This window comes from Asterias amurensis, chromosome 20, assembly GCF_032118995.1.
Source record: "Asterias amurensis chromosome 20, ASM3211899v1".
NCBI classification, from domain to species: Eukaryota; Metazoa; Echinodermata; class Asteroidea; order Forcipulatida; family Asteriidae; genus Asterias; species Asterias amurensis.
The window spans coordinates 12,090,401-12,110,933 of NC_092667.1; the positions used below are offsets into that span (position 1 = coordinate 12,090,401).

The window sequence follows — 20,533 nt, forward strand, 5'->3', positions numbered from 1 at the left end:
TATGAGATGCACGGATGTATTGTGGACAATGGTATAAGACACAATGCGGTCTACAGTGGTATTGTGCTGTTTCTTCCTTGTATTGCTGTGTACACTATCCAACTTCAAAGTGATCTTACCTGGGCTGGGTTCTGCACGGAGTCACTGATTGATGATGTTGTTATGCATCACATGACTCATGTTTAGGATTGTTGTGTTATTCATGCTCTAGTCTCCCGCTCAAGACGTTCTGTGTAGCTGGAGTGTACTTGGAGTCTGCAGCACGGCTTATCGGTCATAAGGAGACAATATTTTGATGCACAGTGTATGCTGAGTTATTGGATGTTCATAGGTCAACTTTGTATGGATATATATTCTCCGTACATTAGACATTTTTTTATTGGTTGCTCATTATGCAGAGAATCATGCTGTTATACATACTGTCGGATGTTCGGTGAGTACCAATTGCTCTCTATACACTTCAGTCTTCTTTGTTTATAATTATTGGAAAATCTTCCCTTCAATTAAATTAATGTGTATGAGATACATGTGTGAGGCACTGCTGGGTGGAATATTATAGCGATGTATGTAAATCTATGGTTTAAGTTTGTGGATACTGTCTAGTGTCTACTATGGTTGGGTATTGTGTGTCTTAAGCCCCTTTCGCATGAGAGCAATTTAGTAAGGTCCCTTGCTAAATTGTAGCATGGTTGTACAATTTTTACAAAATGTACCTCATGTGAAAGGACAACAATTTTCTCTACTATCAAGTTCTCTTGCACAATCTTGTCAAACATTGCTACATTTTACAACCATGCTAAAAGTAAGCAAGGGACCCCAGTTAAATTGCTGTCGTGTGAATAGCAAATGTCTTTACAATTTAGTACAGTCGTACATGTGTGTGTGTCCTACAGTCATGACAGCCCTTGAACTTCTCCCATGCACTGATGTATAGTGCATGTACATGTATATAGAGTGGCATGATCGTTGTTTATGGAGCATTGATTAGAAGGACAAGTTTAGCTTCTGTACAAATTCTTATATTGTTGCGGTACCGGCTGCCAAAACATAGGATTCGAACTGCCTCGAGCTACCGGGCAACCTCGGTAGTCTAGTTGGTAAGACACTGCTCTAGAATTGCAAGGATCGTGGGTTCGAATCCCACCGAGTAACATGCCTGTGATATTTCTTCACAGGACTCGGGGAAAGTACTGAGTATACAGTGCTTACACATTTTGGTGTATGGGTTAAAAAAAACAAAATTAGTACAAATGCTTGTTGGATATTTCAAGAGGTTGTCTTGTTGACGTTAAAGTTTACTCCTGCCAGATGTGTCATAATTTTTTAATCCTGACTATTAGGTGGGCTCCCAGTCCAGATATTGCCACTTTATTTTCCTGGTCCACTCACTCTTGTTCCATTAGCATTTAGCATCAAACCTTCTCTTGAAGGTCAAATTCTGATGGGCCAGGAAAAAGTATATTTGTTTGACGAAACTCGGAAGAGAAAAAAAAAAAAAGTGAAACGCCGGAAGGATTTCTTGTTCCATCACTTGCCATTTAAAAAGTGATTAGTGTCTTAGAGAGGATGAGTCAGCGGCAAATTGGCATCATCCTAAATTGAAATTCGATTCGAGCTTTGACTTCAGTCTTAATCAAGATTAATTTCCCATTTTATTCGTTTTAATTGCTAAAGATAGCGTTTACAAACTTGTACACCCAGTGTTTTGCTCTAAGGAAATTCTGAATGCCAATAGGGGACCTGTTTATGGTTTGTAATGATGAGCGTCGTACTCACTGCCTCACTTACAATTCAGTGGGGGGGGGGGGGGTTATAGGTGGTCTTCTTTTCTAAATTTTCTACAATTTGCTGGGTATTGCTGTTTTTGCCACTCGGTTCTTGTGTTTGTTTTTTTGTAAAGATTTTGATATATTCTAATAGAATTAGAAGCAACTTTTCCACCACTGATTTCAGTTGTGGTTAATATTACAGTTAAATATACAAAATGTTACATGGACACTGCATGTCTCCTAACATGGGTATAAAATAATAACAATAAAATGAGTATTTCCATAGCGCCGAACACGTTCCAGGGGAAAGTCTAAAAGCTCAGAAGAACAAAATAAAGAAAAATGATATGTATAACTTGAATTCTCTCCAACTGCTCTGGCTGTCTAGTTCGGTTTTGAAAAGCATCGCTACTTAATGTGAAACATCGATGAGTGAAAAGGCAGAGGAGTGGGGTACTTGTGAAATAACAGGCTAACTGGTCCGACTGGCTAGCCGCTGCAAAAGTTAAAGGCAAACCTTGCGGAAAGTTCATCCGCAATAAATGTTTCATATTTTTGGAAGAAACAAGATTCTATCAGACATTCATTTAGTTTTGTCAGTCTACTTTTATAAATATAGGTCGGTTCGGGAACACATTGAACATGTGGGAATTATTTGGCATTTACCCCTTTGCCTTTCCTGAGAGATGTCTCAGTTTGCGGAGCGCATCTCGGCTCGTTGTCAGCTGAATTCATTGAGGAGTACATCCAGGTCTTACAGATCAATCGGTTCGAAGACCTCAGTTCTAGCTATATTGCGATGTACTTGTACAGTACATAAACGGTTATCATTTCCTTATTGGTTATTGGGGTAATTGGTTTAATCCATGCACAGGGAATAGCAAGCCTAAGTGTTGTGATTTTACTCTCTATTACCATCACTTCAAGATTCTACATGATTGTTCGAGGCTATCTTGGAGACAATCTTATGACAGGTTATGAAATGGGAATAAATGAAGCTATCTTCACAGGAAATACTCCATCATTGAGTCCGGTCGTCCCATGAGTGGAGAGTACCCAGGGACAATCCACACGCAATGAAAAAAAACGCTCTGTATTGACACAAACCGGGTAACGCTCTGCAGTCTATTACAATGTAGGGACGGCAGTGACTTGGCTTAATCCAACCCCCAGAGGGAGCCCTTGTTGAGTATCAATCTTAGCCCGATGACATCTGCTATTGGTTAACCGGTAACCGAGTGCCCCCAACGCAGGAAATTAAAGGATATTTGTATTGGACATCTCACAGCGGAAAGCGAGTCTACCACTTCAACGTTGAATTTCCCTCCGAGTTAAAGAAGCGCCGAGGTCGTCCCCGGGGATGGAGTGTTGGTTTTGAAGTAATTTGTCGTTTTTTCCTTTACAGCTGGCTTCAGTCATGGAGTCCACCAGCAAAGGCCTTTTAATCACACTGTAGTCATGTATTGACAGGTTCCCTGTTTAAACAATAACAATCAGAGTTCAAAAACTCATTTATAAAAAGAGACCAGACTCTTCTACATGTACATGAACATGTACATCCACATGTGGGTCTTAGCCCACTTTGGTGGTCTGTTTTGGTGACAGGCAGACGCTTTGCTGTTTACAAAGTCGTATGTCTGACTATAATTCAAGGACCAATCCTAAATTAATTCTGCAGAGAGTTTTAAGTTTTGGAATCTTATCAAGTAATGAACCACATGTAAATATTTCATTACAATATCATCATGGAGGTATGACTTCAAATCATAATTCGTTTAAGAATTTTAGCAAATCTTTCTTGTCTTTTATCAACAGGTAATCAGTGCAGCATCAGATAAGCAATGACCAATCTCTCTTCGTCCATTTCTCTGGTCATCCAACCATCTCTCCCTTCCATCCCAACACCCGTAGGTCACTCTCGCCCCCATGTCTCAGGCGTACGGGCGCATGTACCACCCCTCTCCCCACCAGCACCACCATCAAGGGCCTCCGCTATTCCGACAAGCAGGTGAGGGTCCCCCCCATCACCAAGGTTACCCGAGTCACCGCGGGTACCACCAGAATCACTACAGTCCTTCACGCCCTACTCCTCCGTCCCACAACTACAACAACTCCGTCTCTGTGTATTCCGTCCCGAAGCCGTCGCGGCCGTACAACAACTACAACAACAGACGGGGGCGCGGTGGTGGAGGCAACACCGGGCGTGGTGGGTACCACAACAATCACCATAGCAACGCCCAGGGCTACAACAATCACAACCACAATAGTTACAGGTCGCATCCCCCGGATTTTGACCTTGAGTGGGACCATTACGACTTTAAGGCTGACGGGCCGTCGGGACAGCGTGGTGGTCGTCAGAGGGACGCACGTTCCCGACCTGGCGGAGGAGCGACGCTAAACGACGCTGAGCTAGAGTGGGATGATTACGACCTAAGACCCAAGGAAGACGAAGAAGAGGAGAGTTCAGAAAGCTTGGATTACATCTTGACCGAAGGAGTCTTCCCATTGGTTGGTAACATTCTGTAATTCTGCTTTAGTTTTTCTACTCTTTAAACGCCACATTCCACATATTTACATTAAACTTACGTTGCTTAAATAAAATGATGGTAGATAGGTTCCTTTAAAATATTGCTCGCTGAGGTGCTGATAGTTTTTTAGAAATGGGCAAACAATTTCATGAAAATGTTTTTTGTCTGGGTGAATAGGGATTTATGTCATGGCGAAAACAAATGTATGGATCTTGACACTTTTGTACAGAATTTTGTCAGTTTATTCCTGAATTCTGATGATGTTCAATCAAAACTGCATTGAATTTGAGCTTATTGTGACTGGCGCAGAAATTCCTCATTTTACACCATTTTAACTTGAAGTAGAGACTTGTAACTTTTTCCCTAGTCATTAGGACTCTTTTTTTTTTAAATGAGTACATCACAAAACTCAAATTGACATTGGAAACCCTTTTTAAACATCATGAACTTTCAGATTTGAAAAAATCTTGTTTTGATTTCACATGTTTTGTTGTGAGGAAAGCATTGAGCTCTTCCCAATAGTTTAACTTGAAGGAGGTACTTTATACACATGTGTAACTCCTTTTTTTGTTTTTTTGTTTTTTAAGATCATAATCTAAACATTGAGTTACAAGATGTCTAAATTCTGATCTTATACTCAGTCTGCACATCTCTACCAAAATTGTCGCTTTTATTTGTACACTTCATTGATTACTGACATGTTTTTATTTGAATGTTTATCCATCATGCCTTCCCTCATAGGACTTGGGCTGCGATAGGTAAAGCATTGTTGTCTGTTGTCATAAGGCCGAGTAAAAAAAGAAACATGGTTCGTATCCCCGCCCGCTTCCTTTTTAGAGGCCGCCTCCTTTTTTTTTTTTTTTTTTTTTCATTATTTATGAAAAAAGGGTTAATTAAAACAATCTCAGCTAAAACAATCTGAATGTCTTGTTCAAAATGTTTCATTTATGTATTGTGTTTGAGCAGTAGAAAAAAACAATGGATATTTGACATTTTTAAAAGAATGGCGGCCATCTAGAAATAAAAAATAAAAAGCCCCTCCTCCTTCCTTTTTTTAGAAACCCGGACGCGAAGCACGTTTCTTTTTTTACTTGGCCTAATGTGCTATTGTTGTGAGGACAAAGAACACTGCCTTGAATCATTGTGATATATTTTAATATGCATGCTCTGTTTCGTCTGGTTGTTTCTTCAATAATGTACAAGTTTCATTGTTAGACGCGTTTGCATGATTAAGTGTGGCGTAAGGGGCATGGGTGCTAATAAAAACCTGAACACACAGTGGGCAGAAGGATCGGGAGGAAGAATAAACTCCATTTAGGTTGGAAACTGCTTAGCTTTTCCTGCAGTAATGTATGCTACAATCCCGGCCATATCTCCTTTCATTGTTGGTTCCATTTGCTAACTGTGTTCTGAGTTACAGTCAACATTGAGCGGGGGGCGGGGGTTGGGGACAAATGTTTTGAATGTGAATGTGAATGGGAAGTGCACCTAGGGAACTGATGTATACAACGTCAGGAAAGGGTGGCCCAAGCATTTTGGCCGGGATTGTAGTTCATACACTCTACATTTGGGTTCGAGTCCAGGTTGTAACACATGTGTATTGTTAAGGAAGACATTTAACCGTGATTGCGTTGTCCTTGGGAATGAACCTATCTAGTACTTTTATCATAAAGAGAAGGGGTTTTGACTAAGGGAACGGAGAGGATGGCCTGTGTGTGTGTTTCCAGCATTGTATGTTAATTCAGCTGCCCTTGAAACTTGTTATATCAACATCAGTCTTGACAGGAGTGCTATTTTTAGAGTTTTCACATGAACAGACATGAATCACTGCATATGATACATGTAACTTTTATTCGTTCATCTTCCGACAGATTGGAGTGGTAACCAAAACCCCCTTATCCCGGGGTCACATTCCCCTCGGTGCTATACAAGTGTGTCGCTTCCCCCAGGGTGGCTCCTTCAAGGCCTTCACCTCCTCGGATCACTTTGCCAAGTCGCTACGTCTCAACAAGGACCTCCTCGTCCTGACCAGTGAACTCAAGGAAGGATCCCTACTCACCGGGTTCGACAGCCCCAACGAGACAAAAGACTTCCTGCTGTCGGATCTAGCCCTCACTAGGAACAAAGACGACGCCTCAAGTTTAACTGACACGCCCTCTAAGGAGAGCGAGAGCGAAGCGGCTTCCAACGACATCTCAGAGGAAGATCTCGACGAAGATTTACTCAACGAGACGTACGAGTCAGGCTACCAGGATCGTCTGGGTGATATTGATCTCTACGCGCTTGCACCGCACGATTTTGATTCTCCAGATTCGACGTTCAGCAGATCCTTAGCGGATTTGACGGACATTAGCCTATGTGAGTTTTGGAATGCTTTGATCAGTTGCCTGCTGAAGTTTGCCTGTGTTTTGTTGGGTCGACTTTTTGTTCGTACATGTGGCTGTTCACCAACATTAAACCAAATTAATCTCATTGTGAATTTCAACCTGTAGCAGACATAACCATAAACTAGTTTACTAAATTAGACTAGTTTAAACTTGTAGCTAGTCTGCATGCTTAACTACTGGAGTAGAGTCTATCCTAACTATAACCACAAGGTGGCATTGCTCATTAACCACAGACGAAGGTTCATTAACCGATTAACCAACCTTAACTGGTTGAATCCAGTGAAGAAAACTTTGACTCTCCGTCCAGGAAACGGTAAAAAGTACTTTTCTAATCCCCAGCTGAAATTTCATCGGATATTAAACTACCTCTGTAGTCAGATAAAATTTCAAAGACTTGAAAGCGTTTTGACTATAAACCAGGAAGGCAGTAAACCCCCTGTAAACCAAGTTAAACTGTTAACTTTGACCCACGGTTACCATAACCAGGATTATCTGGACAGAAGCATGGCAAGCCGGATTAACAAGCAAGCTGCTAAACGTAAACACAAAGCCAGCGAGCAAGCTCACACTAACAACCCCCAGCATTCATGTACATCCACGATGAGCCTGCACCCAGGAAGTACCCTCGAGAAGCATGTCTGGGGCGAGAGCCCCGTCGACGAGGACGGATGCTCAGTCCAGTTAGAACCTGAGACGGGGTCTGTACTTTTTCGGGCTAAGATCCGATGTCAAAGACCGCCAAGTCTTAGCCCTGATTCACAGGATCCCACTGCTGCAACTAACAGCATGCCAATCAAGTCTGATCCCCTGACTTCCCCAGCAGAAGTAACTGACGACGATCTAACCATAACTGCTCTTGGTAACATTGACATATTTGAGCCAGACTCGGTGTCTGATTTTTCCATTAACTCGACACCAACTACACGTTCATTCAGAGAATCTGGTAAGTAGGATGCATGCTGCATGGCCAGCATCTTGGAATGTTGAGTTGATCAAAAAAAAAATACTTTAAAAAAGAAATTTTCAAAAAGATACTTTTAGTACATGTACTAACTACATTGTAGATAGTTCATACCCAAGGCAAATGCAAAGCGAAATTGACAACAATAGTTTGCAGTAAAGAGTGCATTTAAACATGGTCAACATTTACAAATCATTCACCATGACTTGAATTAGTTTCATGAATCACATTTTGTTGGCATTTGCATTGGGTATACATTTATCTTCAATTGAATAGCTGTTTGTTTGACTTTTGAATGGTTCCACATGAGTGTTTTTTCTTTTATCTTCTTGCAACTTTGATGACCAATTGAGTCAAAATTTTCACAGATTTGTTATTTTGTAACAGTTTGGGTACACCAAGTGAACACACTTGTTGCACAAGTATGCTTTAAGATGCCTGATAAAAGGTTTCAGGCCTGAAGTCTTTTATTATTTTAGTGAAAATTTACCTCATTCTTAAAAAGTTACATTACATGTACTTCAGAGGGAGTGGTTTCACACATTGTTGTGTTTTATGCTATCAACAGCTCTCGATTGTTTGGAACCAAGTAAGTTTTTATGCTAAAACATTTTTTGGAATAATTTAAGGGTATCATTTCGTATTAAATTTGGTTTGTGTTTATTCTTTCTTTGACTAGATGAGGAACTTGGTATAGATCCGAGTCTGGTGAAGGCTGGTCTAGAGAGAACAAGATCACTGGGAGATGCAACAAGAGGTCAGTACTAAGCCCCCATTTAATAGACGATGTGACCAGTGACATCACATGTTTACAAAAGAGCCACAGAGCCTGGACTTCCTGCAGGCACGATTTGTACACAGTTCAACACAAGAAAACATAAAATCTTATATTTTATGGAGATTGCACTGTCTAATTCGTATCATCTTTTGATATGATGAAAGGGGGCACATCTCAAAACTTGACAAGCTTTTACTTTCTTAACTCTTGGATTTATGCGGAAACTATGACACAAACTGTCAACCTTCCCATAGGACCAGTGCAGTATTGTGCCTGCCAGAATACATGTGCCCAAATAATGTACAAGGTCACACTTATTGTAAGAAGAGTTCACATGGTCTATAGAACCTTAAACTTACATCGGGGATTTACCCCTAAATACCGATGTGTGTTAGCACTGTATACTCTGTACTTTCCCGAGTTCTGTGAAAACAAATGACAGGCATATTACTCGGTGGGATACGAACCCACGACCTTTGCAATTCTAGAGCAGTGTCTTACAAACTAGACTACCGAGATTGCCCAGTAGCTAGAGGCAGTTTGAATCCTATATATTAGCAGTGGGTACTTCTGAAGGTTCAGTTTGCACCGGGGATAAAGAATGCTAATTTCTTTTGGTTTTACCCTTACACCAATGTGTATTAACATTGTATACTCAATTCTTTCACTAGTTCTGTGAAAACAAATTACAGGCATATTACTTAGGTGGGATTCGAAGCCAAGACCTTTGCAATTCTAGAACAGTGTCATACCAACTAGACCGCCGAGATTGCCCGGTAGCTAGAGGCAATTCGAATCCTATGTTTTAGCAGCGGGTACTGCAAACGATTAAATAGATGTTAAATCAGTAGTGTTAAAATAGCAACAATTGACCTTATTCCATCCAGCGCAAGATGCATCCAAAGGAGCTCTTAAAGGAGCTAAGACCAAGAAGCGAAAGAGGAAAGGATCTGAGAAGGTTGAGGAGTCGACGACAGCTGGAGCAGGAGACGAAGGCAATGAGAAGAAGACCAAGAGATTAGCTCCAAACTTCTTCGTAGCTGTTCAAGTTTCAAATCCTCAGGTATGAGTGATGTTTGAATCTTTTGCACGGTGTGAATAATAAGAATTAACTATAAATAAATAGGAAACTTGCAGGTGCAGCCATGTTTTAAATCTCTTTTGAGGTAGTGTTGGCTATGAAAAGAGCCGGTTTGGTCTCGAATAGTATAATCTGCTCGTGCTACCCTCGGCTTTCTCCTGAAGACAAGAAGAGTACGCTGTTTGAAATGTCAAGACCAATTCCGCTTTTTTTTTTTTTTTTTTTTTTTGAGCCAACACTCCCTTAAAAGAGAATATTACTTGTTGAGGTGCTGTCATTTTTACAAAATTAGTAAAACAACTTCACAAAAATGATTGTAACATGTACAACAGATTTACGCAACTCTCCTGAAAACATTGCTCTGTGATTTTCAAGTTGTTTGCCTAAAACTTCATACAGGCAGATTTCCTTGCATCACAATTTGGAAGGGGACCGCGTACAGATTGTTACGTCACCAAAATTGGCTTCGCATTCGCATGTAGTATGAACCGGGCAAATTTAAATTACAAACAACTTCATTCACAATATCAAAACACTTTAAAATGTTAATAAGTTCATGATAACTTAAAAATGTTTTCCAATTTTTTGTATAGATACATGAGGCTCTCAGGGATGTCCAGCAGACAGTCGTATCCGGTGATGAGAAGCTGAAAGATGCCATGGTTCCCATAGCAACACTGCATCTCACCATCATGGTGATGCACCTTGCAACGGAAGAGGATGTGGAAAGGTCAGTATGTTCTCAACCTTTGACAGTATTTCACAGGCATGCAACTCTTCCGCGATTTCCGCGGAATTCCGCGTTTTGTTTTTGTGTTTTTTTAACGTGAAAAAAAAAAAAAAAATGTTTTTTTTTTGTTTTTTGTACATTGTTGTTTTTTTAGGTTTTTTTTTAACGTTTTTTTTTGTTTTGTCTAATATATGCCTGACAACAACAGTGTACAACTACAATCATGTAAAATAAGCCTAGTACATGCTAACAATGCACCTAAGAGCATAATAAACCTCAACATTTTCTAGGGTACCATTGTGGGTATCATGTCCCGTGGCGTTTCGGCTGCCTCGCTCCGCACTTGCGTTGTTCCTTTGAAAATTTTCCTCTTTTTTTTTTCAACAGGCAGTTGCATGCCTGATTTCAGCCAGGAATTATTTTGGGAGGAACCCAGTTTCATGGCTCTGCTTACCGTAAGCGAAGAATCGGTGCTTGCCGGAAGCAAAGAATTCTGCGCTTGCATCAAGCATATTCCATGGGTTAGCGGGGAATTTTGGCTTGTGCGTGTGGGTACTCCACGTTACTTGGCTTGTTACTGAAAAGTCATGTGACCAAAAGAGAGGCAGATATATAAGAGCTAAGACTACTTTAGGTTAAAAAAAAAAAGAATAAACAGAAGCCAGTAAATGTAAAATCGGCAAGATTTGGGCTTAGCAATACATACACAAAGTTCACTTTATAATTAAATGGTCTAGTTATTTGATGTATTGTTTCTACTTTGACATTGTCAGGGCCAAGGAAGCTCTGGATGAGTGCCATCAACTCCTGAGTCCTCGCTTTGAGAAGGAGAAACTCAGCATTTTGTTTGGGGGTCTCGGTCACTTCAACAACCAAGTCATGTTTGCCAAGATCAAAGACCAGGACAACATCTTAGAGATCCTTTATGAGATCGCTGGTAAGATTGTCTGATCAGTTTCATGTTTGATACTTCAGTTGCCTCAATGCCCCTTGCCTCCATGCCCATGGTCATAACCACCTTGCCCCAGTCTTTACCAACTTGCCCCAGTCTTTACCACCTTGCCCCTGGTCATTGCCTTCAAGCCCTTAGTCATTGCCTTTATGCTCCTATTCATTGCCTCCATGCCCAGGTCATTGCATCCATGCCCCTGGTCTTTGCTTCCATGCCCCTGGTCTTTGCTTCAATAACCCTTGTCATTGTCTTGGTGCCCTTTGAGTTGTTCCAAATGAAGTGTGCATTCTCCTCATCCAGGTTCTCTTACTAAAGAGAAACTGCCTTGCCCTCACAAGAACAAAGTATTAGGGCCTTGTCACATGAGGCAACTTTTACAGGCAACTTTGAGGCAACCAACTGCAGTGCATGCTACCGGATTACTATGGCCAAGCACATAAGTCATATTTCAAACATTTTCTTAATTCCAACAATAAAAAAGTTAACATTCAAATTGGGATGGATTCTCTTCTTAGATATTGCCCAAAACTGGTTGTCTGTAAACTGCCTTGTGTAACACTGCCTTTTGGCCTGCAGTTTAATTTCCCCATTTGTTAGCTGTGATTATTCCATGTTTGATTTTGTCCTTATGCCAGTCCTAACACAGTTCCTTAATTATGAAATTTCAAGACCTTGCTAAAAAAATTGTGGTACAATCCGGTAAATAGTTTCTATCTGCTTTCTGTCCCCAATTGAAATTTCAGACACGGTAGAGAAATGTTTCTCGGACTACAATTTGGTTTCAACCGGGGAGCGAGGCTTCAAGCCCCACCTGACCGTCATGAAGCTATCGAGGGCGCCGAGTCTGCGTAAAAAAGGCGTACGCAGAATCAAATCAGAGCTGTACAAGGCGCACAGCAATCAGGTGTTCGGTGAACAGGTATTGGAAGGGCTGCAGCTGTGCTCTATTAATAAACCCAAGACTGTGGAAGGGTACTATTGTAAAGCCGCTGAAGTGCTGTTTGGGGATCCAGGTGAGTTGGATTTTCAAATTTCTTGGACGTTGCACCAACTGCGTATTGTAATTATTTTGTTTTATTTATGTTTAGATTTGACTATTGACAACTCAATGTTTCCATCAGTCGGAGAAGACGGTCAGAGGATACTGAACGCGAAACATTGAGTTGTCAGAACACCGGTTCTTTTCAGCACCAACACTACCTCTCTAGTGGTACATAAATGGTTAAGTTTACTGAACATAACTTGGTGATTTTCTTTCTCCAAAAAGATTTTTATTTTTTTATCTGTAAAGTGTAATTTTTATGTTTTCCATTTCAGCCTCTAGACTCGACCGTGACATTCACACTATAGCAGAGGGTGTCGAACCATCCACAGAATCAAATCATCAAAGGACATCAAACGACCCATCAGGTGAGAGTATAGACTGGTCCCCTGTCCTTACAGGTATTGCTCCTACAGAACCAGCGATATCATTGGATACAGCCATAGAGTTATATAAAAGAACTAGAAGGCGCACTGGCCTGTATACGCAGCCCTGCATGCGCGCATGCGACCATTTTGTAAATTGACAAAACAGCATCGCATAGCGTGTGTTTACATGGCCCGGTGTGCCGCCATTTTGTTAGTTGACAAAACAGCATCGCATAGCGTTATAAACACAAACTCCAACGTGTACTTCATATTCAACGCGCATAAAAAACCAGTGCGCCCTCTTGTTCTTGTAACATGTATAACTCTATGGATACTACATACATGTATTACAGTACATGTACATCCATATAATGATGTTTTAATAGTAAACATGTTCGTACTTATTTGATTTCATCCGTGCCCTGTGACCGTCAATATATTGATGTTGGCATGATGCCACTCTCTGTGTCGATTAGGAGTCTCGAAGTGTGACATCAGGGCCCAATTTCTTAGAGCTGCTTAGCACACAAATTTGTTCGGCATGAAATTGTAACCTTGATAAAAACAGGATTACCAACCAAATTTCCATTTGTTGAATATTGCTTGTTACTGGTAGGCCTATTCATCAGCTGATGTTTGCTCATCCTGAAAACCATGTGGAAATTAATTTGGTTGGCAATCTTGTTTTTATCAAGGCAGAAATTTCATGCTAAGCAATTTTCTGTGCTTAGCAGCTCTATGAAATTGGGCCCTGATGTTCAGGCTAGTGAGAGTGTAACTACATAATATCCATTCAGGGTTTCCAGTCTGTGCAGAGACTCCAGAGGGCGCTATTCGTGTTTCACTACTCACTAGAACCAAGTTTTGTGCAAGGACCATTTGGCAATTAGAGGCACATATTGCCATCTGAATGTTTTGAGCTAGATTATTTCCAGTCGACAAATAAATAAATAATAAATAAACTTTGTAGAGCTGTAAAAAAAGTATTAATCATTAAAGACAGTGGACACTATTGGTAATTGTCAAAGACTAGTCTTCACAGTTTGTGTATCTCAACATATGCATAAAATAACAAACCTGTGAAAATTTGAGCTCAATCAGTCATCGAAGTTGCGAGATAATGATGAAAGAAAAAACACCCTTGTCACACGAAGTTGTGTGCTTTCTGATGCTTGATTTCGAGACCTCAAATTCTAAACTTGAGGTCTCGAAATCAAATTCATGGAAAATTACTTCTTTCTCGAAAACTACGTCACTTCAGAGGGAGCCGTTTCTCACAATGTTTAATACCATCAACCTCTCCCCATTACTTGTAATCAAGAAAGGTTTTATGATGATAATTATTTTGAGTTATTACCAATAGTGTCCACTGCCTTTAAATTGGTTTTCATATTTTGTTTATCATTCTTTAGAAACGAGTCAAACAACAGAAAGTGTCAACAGAACGCTAGGACCGGAAGAACCGATGGATTTGAATAACTGTGAATCCACCTCCGACAAATCGTCCCAGAGTCTACCAGGAAACCAGTCATCATCAGACGGACATGTAAACAAAGTCTCCGATGGTAACCATGAACATCAGCCTCATCCAGTGTGTGACAGTGCAGGGGACCATCCAGATTGCACTGCTGACCAAAATGGCAGCCGGTGCGATACGATAACTAACGGCACTGTGAACTCAAGCGAAATCTCTCCGAGCTCCCGGTCGTCGAATGGTACAACAGCCGAGGAGCAATTGAATCACCTGAACAATGAGAAATGCTCACGATCTCAAAGTATTCAAAATAAAGGGATTGAGAGTTCACCAGTTGTCGTCAACGGATGTTGCAACGAGGAAAGCTTCAACGGAAATCACCAAGACAACGATTGTAAAACTCTTTGTGAAAATCCGTTGGAAAAAGTGATTAAATGATGGCAGGAGGTCGAGTACGACAAGTAAGGGGCTTCGACACTGCTTTGGTAATTTTATTCATGTGTTTTTTGTTTTTTTTGTGAATGTAAATATTAAAAAAGTCTTGTATTTTGTAAGGTATTATTATTTCAAAATATTCTTTTGGGGTCAGTATATTTTGGGGTTATTAACAGTAAAAAAATCACATTGTCAAATTGTTTATTCTTTATGTTTGAATACAAGTATTTAAGTATGAAGTGAGATCTACTGCATTGAATATTTACCAGTTTAGGTAAAAGGTACTTAATAAATCCTGTGGATTTTTTTTTTACAGCACATCAACATAAATATTTTACAGCAATACACACTAAAGTAAGATTGCTTCCACAGTTACCCTTAATTAAATTTTTAGCCTTTGAGAAAGACTCTGCTAATTTAAGCATTCTGGATTGGGCATTACAAATGAAATGGTACGAATATCACCGAGAATCCCATCATGTGAATCTATTGCTTCATGATGTTAATAATAATAATAATAATAATAATAATAATAATAATAATAATAATAATAATAATAATAATAATAATAATAATATAGATTTATATGGCGCACTTATCCAGAAAAACCTGATCACACAAAAAGAAATCAGCTGAAGAAAATAAGTTTTTAACTTACCAACTGTGGCAGGTTCTTTCCAAAGCCCATTCTATAAAAGCATTCAGGACAAAAGGTTGCTTAGCGAAGACGGATCTTGCTTAGCAGAATAAAAGTACAATGTACGACTGGTTCCCTGCCCATTTTTGCTAAGCAAAGAAACTTTTGAAGCAAGTTTTGGGGGTTTGTTACCTTTTGAAAATCTAAAAAAAAAAATATTTCTGACCCTCCTCTTGTAGATTTGCCTTTATGGAGGACGAAATACATGAAATTTTTTAAGAACGAAGTTCAAGTGTATCGAATACACAAGGAGGGAACGTTCCTCTAAAATTATGTTTGAATTATTTATCACAGAGGGATGACGGAGTGACGTTCGTTGACGAAGTGGTCAGATTGTATAAAATTAACGCACTCTTAAATTCACTCTGTTGGGCGATGTATGATTATGTGTGTGCGTGTTTAACGTCGCCATTTGAAAATGCGACCAAATGTGTGAACGAGCTGCTGTGTAGTTCAAATCTGAGTTAGAGTTCACTTTTGGATCTTTTATGTTTCACTGTAATTTCTTGTAGCTAAAGAAATTAAGATAACATATTTTTTTGGGGGGGGGTGATCAATCCATAGAATGAGATGAAAGACTAGTTTCAGAACGTCCTGGTTTCAACCATACAAGACAGTTTTTTTTTGTTTTTTTTTTTTACTTCTGCCGGATGAAATTTGCCCGCAGTAAATATTTCTGCCAGTTTCTTTGGCTGTATGACTCTTTACCCAGTGGGCTCCGGTTTTTGTTTTTGTTTTTGTTGTTGTAAATACTGCAATTTAATTGATGGGTTTTAGTTGAAATGACAATAATTGTGTACTTGGGTAAAACTAACAACAAGGTCCCAATAAACCCCTTGCATAATTTACGACACAAGCTAAACACAGTGCCCTCACTGAAGTCAAAGTGCTTGTACATTTTCATTGTTTGATCACGGTGATGGCAGCCAGTGCAAGGGGGGTCTATTAATTTGGTATTACCTTAAAATTACCTGTTAAAGGCAGTGGACACTATTGGTAATTGTCAAAGACTAGCATTCATAGTTGCTGTATCTCAACATATGCATAAAATAACAAACCTGTGAAAATTTGAGCTCAATCGGTCATCGAAGTTGCAAGATAATTATGAAAGAAAAATAACCCTTGTCACACGAAGTTGTGTGCATTTAGATGGTTGATTTCGAGACCTCAAGTTTTAAATCTGAGGTCTCGAAATCAAATTCGTGGAAAATTATTTCTTTCTCGAGAACTATGGCACTTTAGAGGGAGTTGTTTTTCACAATGTTTTATACCATCAACCTCTCCCCATTACTCGTCACAAAGAAAAGTTTTATGCCAATAATTATTTTGAGTAACTACCAATAGTGTCCACTGCCTTTAACTTAATGTGGGCTATTTGCTTTTCGTTTACATTGTTTAAAGTATGAAATATTTATGTATGGGTGTGCTTATGATATGGGTTTTTTGTTTTGATTAATGGCAGAAAACAGTTTATTGTGTCATATTTAAATTTCTGAAATGTGCGGAGTACCACTTGAAGTTGTTTGGCACATTAATGTGGCGATGTACATGGACCCTTTGTGCAGAGACCTTTATGCAGCAGTTCAGACTGTCGCTTTGGCCGGTCACATGGACCCAATTTCATTGGCTGCATGACTGTAGTCAAGTTTTCACACTTACTGTAGCAGACAAATTTGCCAACATGTAAGCGTATTTCACAGGAATTTAGGCCTCCTTCTTGCGCGTTCACCATAGATTTGCATTATGACGTCATTCATTTTCGTGCAGTAAGCACCGGAAGGTTAGCTTGCTTTTTCGTGTGCTCACGGTGGCAGTGCTATGAAATGGAAATTGTAAAGTAAGCACAAAATCTTCTGTTAAGCAGCTCTTTGAAGTTGGGCCATGATCCATCGCCACAAGAGGGCGCGTTCTCACCATAGACTGCTATCATGGGAGTTCGCTATGGTAGCGGTTCGAGGTTGATAGTGTGCTATATTGGTGACCCTATCAGCAGTGAAAATTATCCGCAGGAGTAGTGAGATAATAACAGGAGCGTCTTGAATCAAGACTATAGTCCAGCTGCAGCATTGGTTGATTTCAAACCAGGCTGGATGTTGGCAATCTTGGATGGCTCCAACGATTACCAAATACATTGAGCTACCTTTACTGTGCGAATTTATTTATTGGGAAAAACATATTCTTTGAGACTGCCTTTCACAGATGTTTTGAAAAGTCTCAACATCCTCTCAGAGTTATGAAATTTTTGTGAAATAAAAAAATGCCTGAACATTGAAAAGAGTAACTAGTTGGCAAAATTACACACAGACATGACAGCTTTGGCGTTGGAAGTAGCCCATACGTTGCATGTGCAGCAAATGGGCACGTATGATGTCAGTACCTACGAACAAGATGGATCGATCGCGATCTACACATGTATATAGCCCCGCCTACTTTAATGGTTATTGTGGTTACCAAAACATTTGGCTGCACTTCCTTGGCCCAATTTCATGAAATTTTAGGTGGTAACCTTATTCTGGTAAGCATAATTATAATGTGCTTAGCTACTTGGTGTGGTATAAGCAGCTCTATGAAATTGGGCCCGGGTCATTTTATGCAACAGACGTGCCCGAACAATGTCATGTGCAAACAAAGTGTGACGGAATTCGGTTAACAATACGGCAACCTGTTTTTTTTTTTATATAGCAGGTTTTTTAATGTGCTGACTTTGGTAAAAACAAAAATTGATCATTCAATCGTGGGTTTTGATTGGTCAGGGCGAACTTGGGGGAGGGGCTTACATTGTTAATTGCCAAAATGTCCAGTGTTAACTGATACTGTAAAGACTGCATTGCAAGGATTCTATTTATTTATAAATATATATTTATTATGGATAAATATGTGGCAATATATTTGATGTATGTTTAGTTTAAGAAGTGCCTTATTTTTGTTTTATTGAAACTCAATCAATCTCAAATGACCCTTAGAGGGTTTTAGAAGTAGTCAATTTTAAAGTGGAGCATTTTGCGACTCAAATTTCTAGATTCGCACAATTTTTCAAGCTGTGTTTACAAAAATAATGAAGTGTGCATATCAATGTGAATTTCAAATAATAATAATAAAAAGCGCAGCCATGGTAATAAATGAATAAATAAAGAATTTGCAAAGATTATGTGAAATACGTCTGGTATAAAAGCTTATAATGGTATCATCAATACAAAACTAAGAGGTGCTGTTCATTAATTATAAAAAGAAATGAATATAAGAAATTGTAATAATATTTAATTATTCTTTATGGCTGCATTTGATAAAACGCAGCTTCATTTCCAATTGAATATTCACTTGACCTTCAAACCAAACAAAGGTTGCCATGGCAATGGGATGCGTTTGTTTTGCTTTGAGCCCTAGGTTTTTATTATCCTTCACGCTTGGCTTTTATTATCCTCCGCGCTTTGGCTTTTATTCTCCTACGTATGACAACCTTGGCGCAACAAGGTTTTCTAGACGCATTTCTTCAAATATTTTTTTCAAATCTCTCACATTGAAATGGACCAGGTCCAAATTGCATGCCTGTGTTTTCTGGAATTCTGTGTTTACATTCATCATTTGCTGTTGCAGAACAAGCGCATAATGTGTGTGCTAGCTTTGTAAGTGATGATTGTGTAGTAAATGTGAAGTGTGCTTATGCATAAGCAAAATTTCTTTGCTATCCTTTGAAGTACGCTTACATAAAGTTATGATGTATCTGCTTACCATGAGGCGCTGATTTTTTTCTTTCATGGTAAGCAGAGATAAGATTTCCCTGTTACTCTTGAACTGAACATAGAATTCCCTGAGTCTTGAACACCCAGCAGGGTGGATTTGTGCGCATTACAAGTCTTATTATTTATATTATTACTTATTAGTCTCCTTAGGTGTCGACTCTTTGCTTACAGTGAGTAAGCAGAGCCATGTAATTGGGCCCAGTTATTTTTCTGAACCACCACAACTCAAAGAGAGATTGTATTGCCGACATGCGAAAGTTCAAATCCTATACTTATGCAGATTGAGTTTCAGGTATAGACCTTCATCATGCTGTCACCATCTTGGTCATGTTCCCCGTTTCCATAACAGTAATGAATGCTAAGATTCATTGCGCAAGCATGGCACCAGACTATTATTTCGTCCAGCCTCAGTTTGGTTACATGAGTTGGAAGGGTAAAATCAAGATGGCAACCCCATGATAAAGTTCTATTGGCTACCATGTTGAAGAGCTCAAATTATTTTATATTTCCCAAAAGAAATGCTAAACAATAACACTTTTTTAATTAAATATTGTTGGTAGAGGTTGAGGTTGCTTTAATTGTTTTTTTTGTCTGGGAGGAATGAAAAGTGAACTAAAAAATTAAAAATTTAATTAAATTATTCTGGGTTTGCTTTGTACTTTTGTCACAAATTTAGTTTGCTTTAAAAATATCTAGATTTGTGTATATTTTTTGATAGAGTATTCAATGACAGAACAACTGTGCCATTAATTCACATTGTAGAATTGTTGACAAATAAAATAAAGTTGATATAGTAATGAAAACAATACTTCTCATTTGTGCACTTTTTAGTTGTCTCATCTTTGTACGAAGTCTTAATTCCCTAGCAAAAGTCATTAAACAAATAAAAATGGGTCATTTATCGTACTTCGTAAGATAAACAAATTCATGAAAAAAATACATTGATTCGAAAGCTTTGTTGGTCTTTTTTATTTTTTGAAGGGGGGGGGGTGGAATGTGTTCAACATCCTTTGATGTTTTCATCAATTTGATTACCAAGTATTGAACAAAAATACAAGGGGTTGGTCCAAAAGTGTAAAGGAAATTACATCATCAAAAGCAATGAGCAGCAAGGGTTACCCTTTGTAATTTTAGTCCAAATGATATGAATCACCAAAAGGAATGAGCAGCAAGTAATTTTAGCTGAACTTACATGAAACATGTAAAGGAATGAGCAGCAAAGCTTACCCCCCTTGTAGCTAAATGACATGATGCACCAAAACCAATGTTCATCAAGGCGTACCCCTATAGCTAAATGCATAACGTATTGGCTGGGAGCTACGAGACCCGGGTTCAATTCCCGCTGCGGTCTTTATTTTCTGTTTTGCTTTAACGTAGTGAGTGAATTATATAAGTAGTATAAAAATCATCTCCAAACACCAGCGGGCACTGTGGCGACACGGTGCACTGGATAGTTCAATTGCGTGCAATCCAGAGCTGGGACACCGGTTCGAATCCCACCCGTACCAAGAGGGACATGACTTTTACTGCTTGCACCAGTAATGGATTGGGGTCCGTCATGTCTATCCCCAAATTAGGTGTGGATGAAAAT

At 39.3% G+C, this 20,533-nt stretch overlaps 1 protein-coding gene across 4 annotated transcripts in view; it reads left to right on the top strand.

Annotated features, from left to right (window-relative positions):
* LOC139952331 (uncharacterized) overlaps positions 1 to 19,522 on the top strand; it is a 32,205-nt gene extending 12,683 nt beyond the window's left edge. For 2 of the 4 annotated variants that reach the window (XM_071951436.1, XM_071951437.1), the window contains exons 3-11: positions 3,585 to 4,277; positions 6,169 to 6,655; positions 8,325 to 8,402; positions 9,311 to 9,486; positions 10,098 to 10,234; positions 11,008 to 11,171; positions 11,930 to 12,199; positions 12,504 to 12,596; positions 14,009 to 19,522. In XM_071951436.1, coding sequence (XP_071807537.1) covers positions 3,696 to 4,277; positions 6,169 to 6,655; positions 8,325 to 8,402; positions 9,311 to 9,486; positions 10,098 to 10,234; positions 11,008 to 11,171; positions 11,930 to 12,199; positions 12,504 to 12,596; positions 14,009 to 14,508 — 2,487 coding nt within the window. In that variant the 5' untranslated portion in view covers positions 3,585 to 3,695 and the 3' untranslated portion in view covers positions 14,509 to 19,522. Of the gene's footprint in view, positions 1 to 336; positions 434 to 3,584; positions 4,278 to 6,168; positions 6,656 to 6,800; positions 7,628 to 8,324; positions 8,403 to 9,310; positions 9,487 to 10,097; positions 10,235 to 11,007; positions 11,172 to 11,929; positions 12,200 to 12,503; positions 12,597 to 14,008 lie in introns of those variants that run through there. The other 2 variants (XM_071951438.1, XM_071951439.1) reach the window with 2 other exon arrangements.
* The last annotated feature ends 1,011 nt before the right edge of the window (positions 19,523 to 20,533 follow it).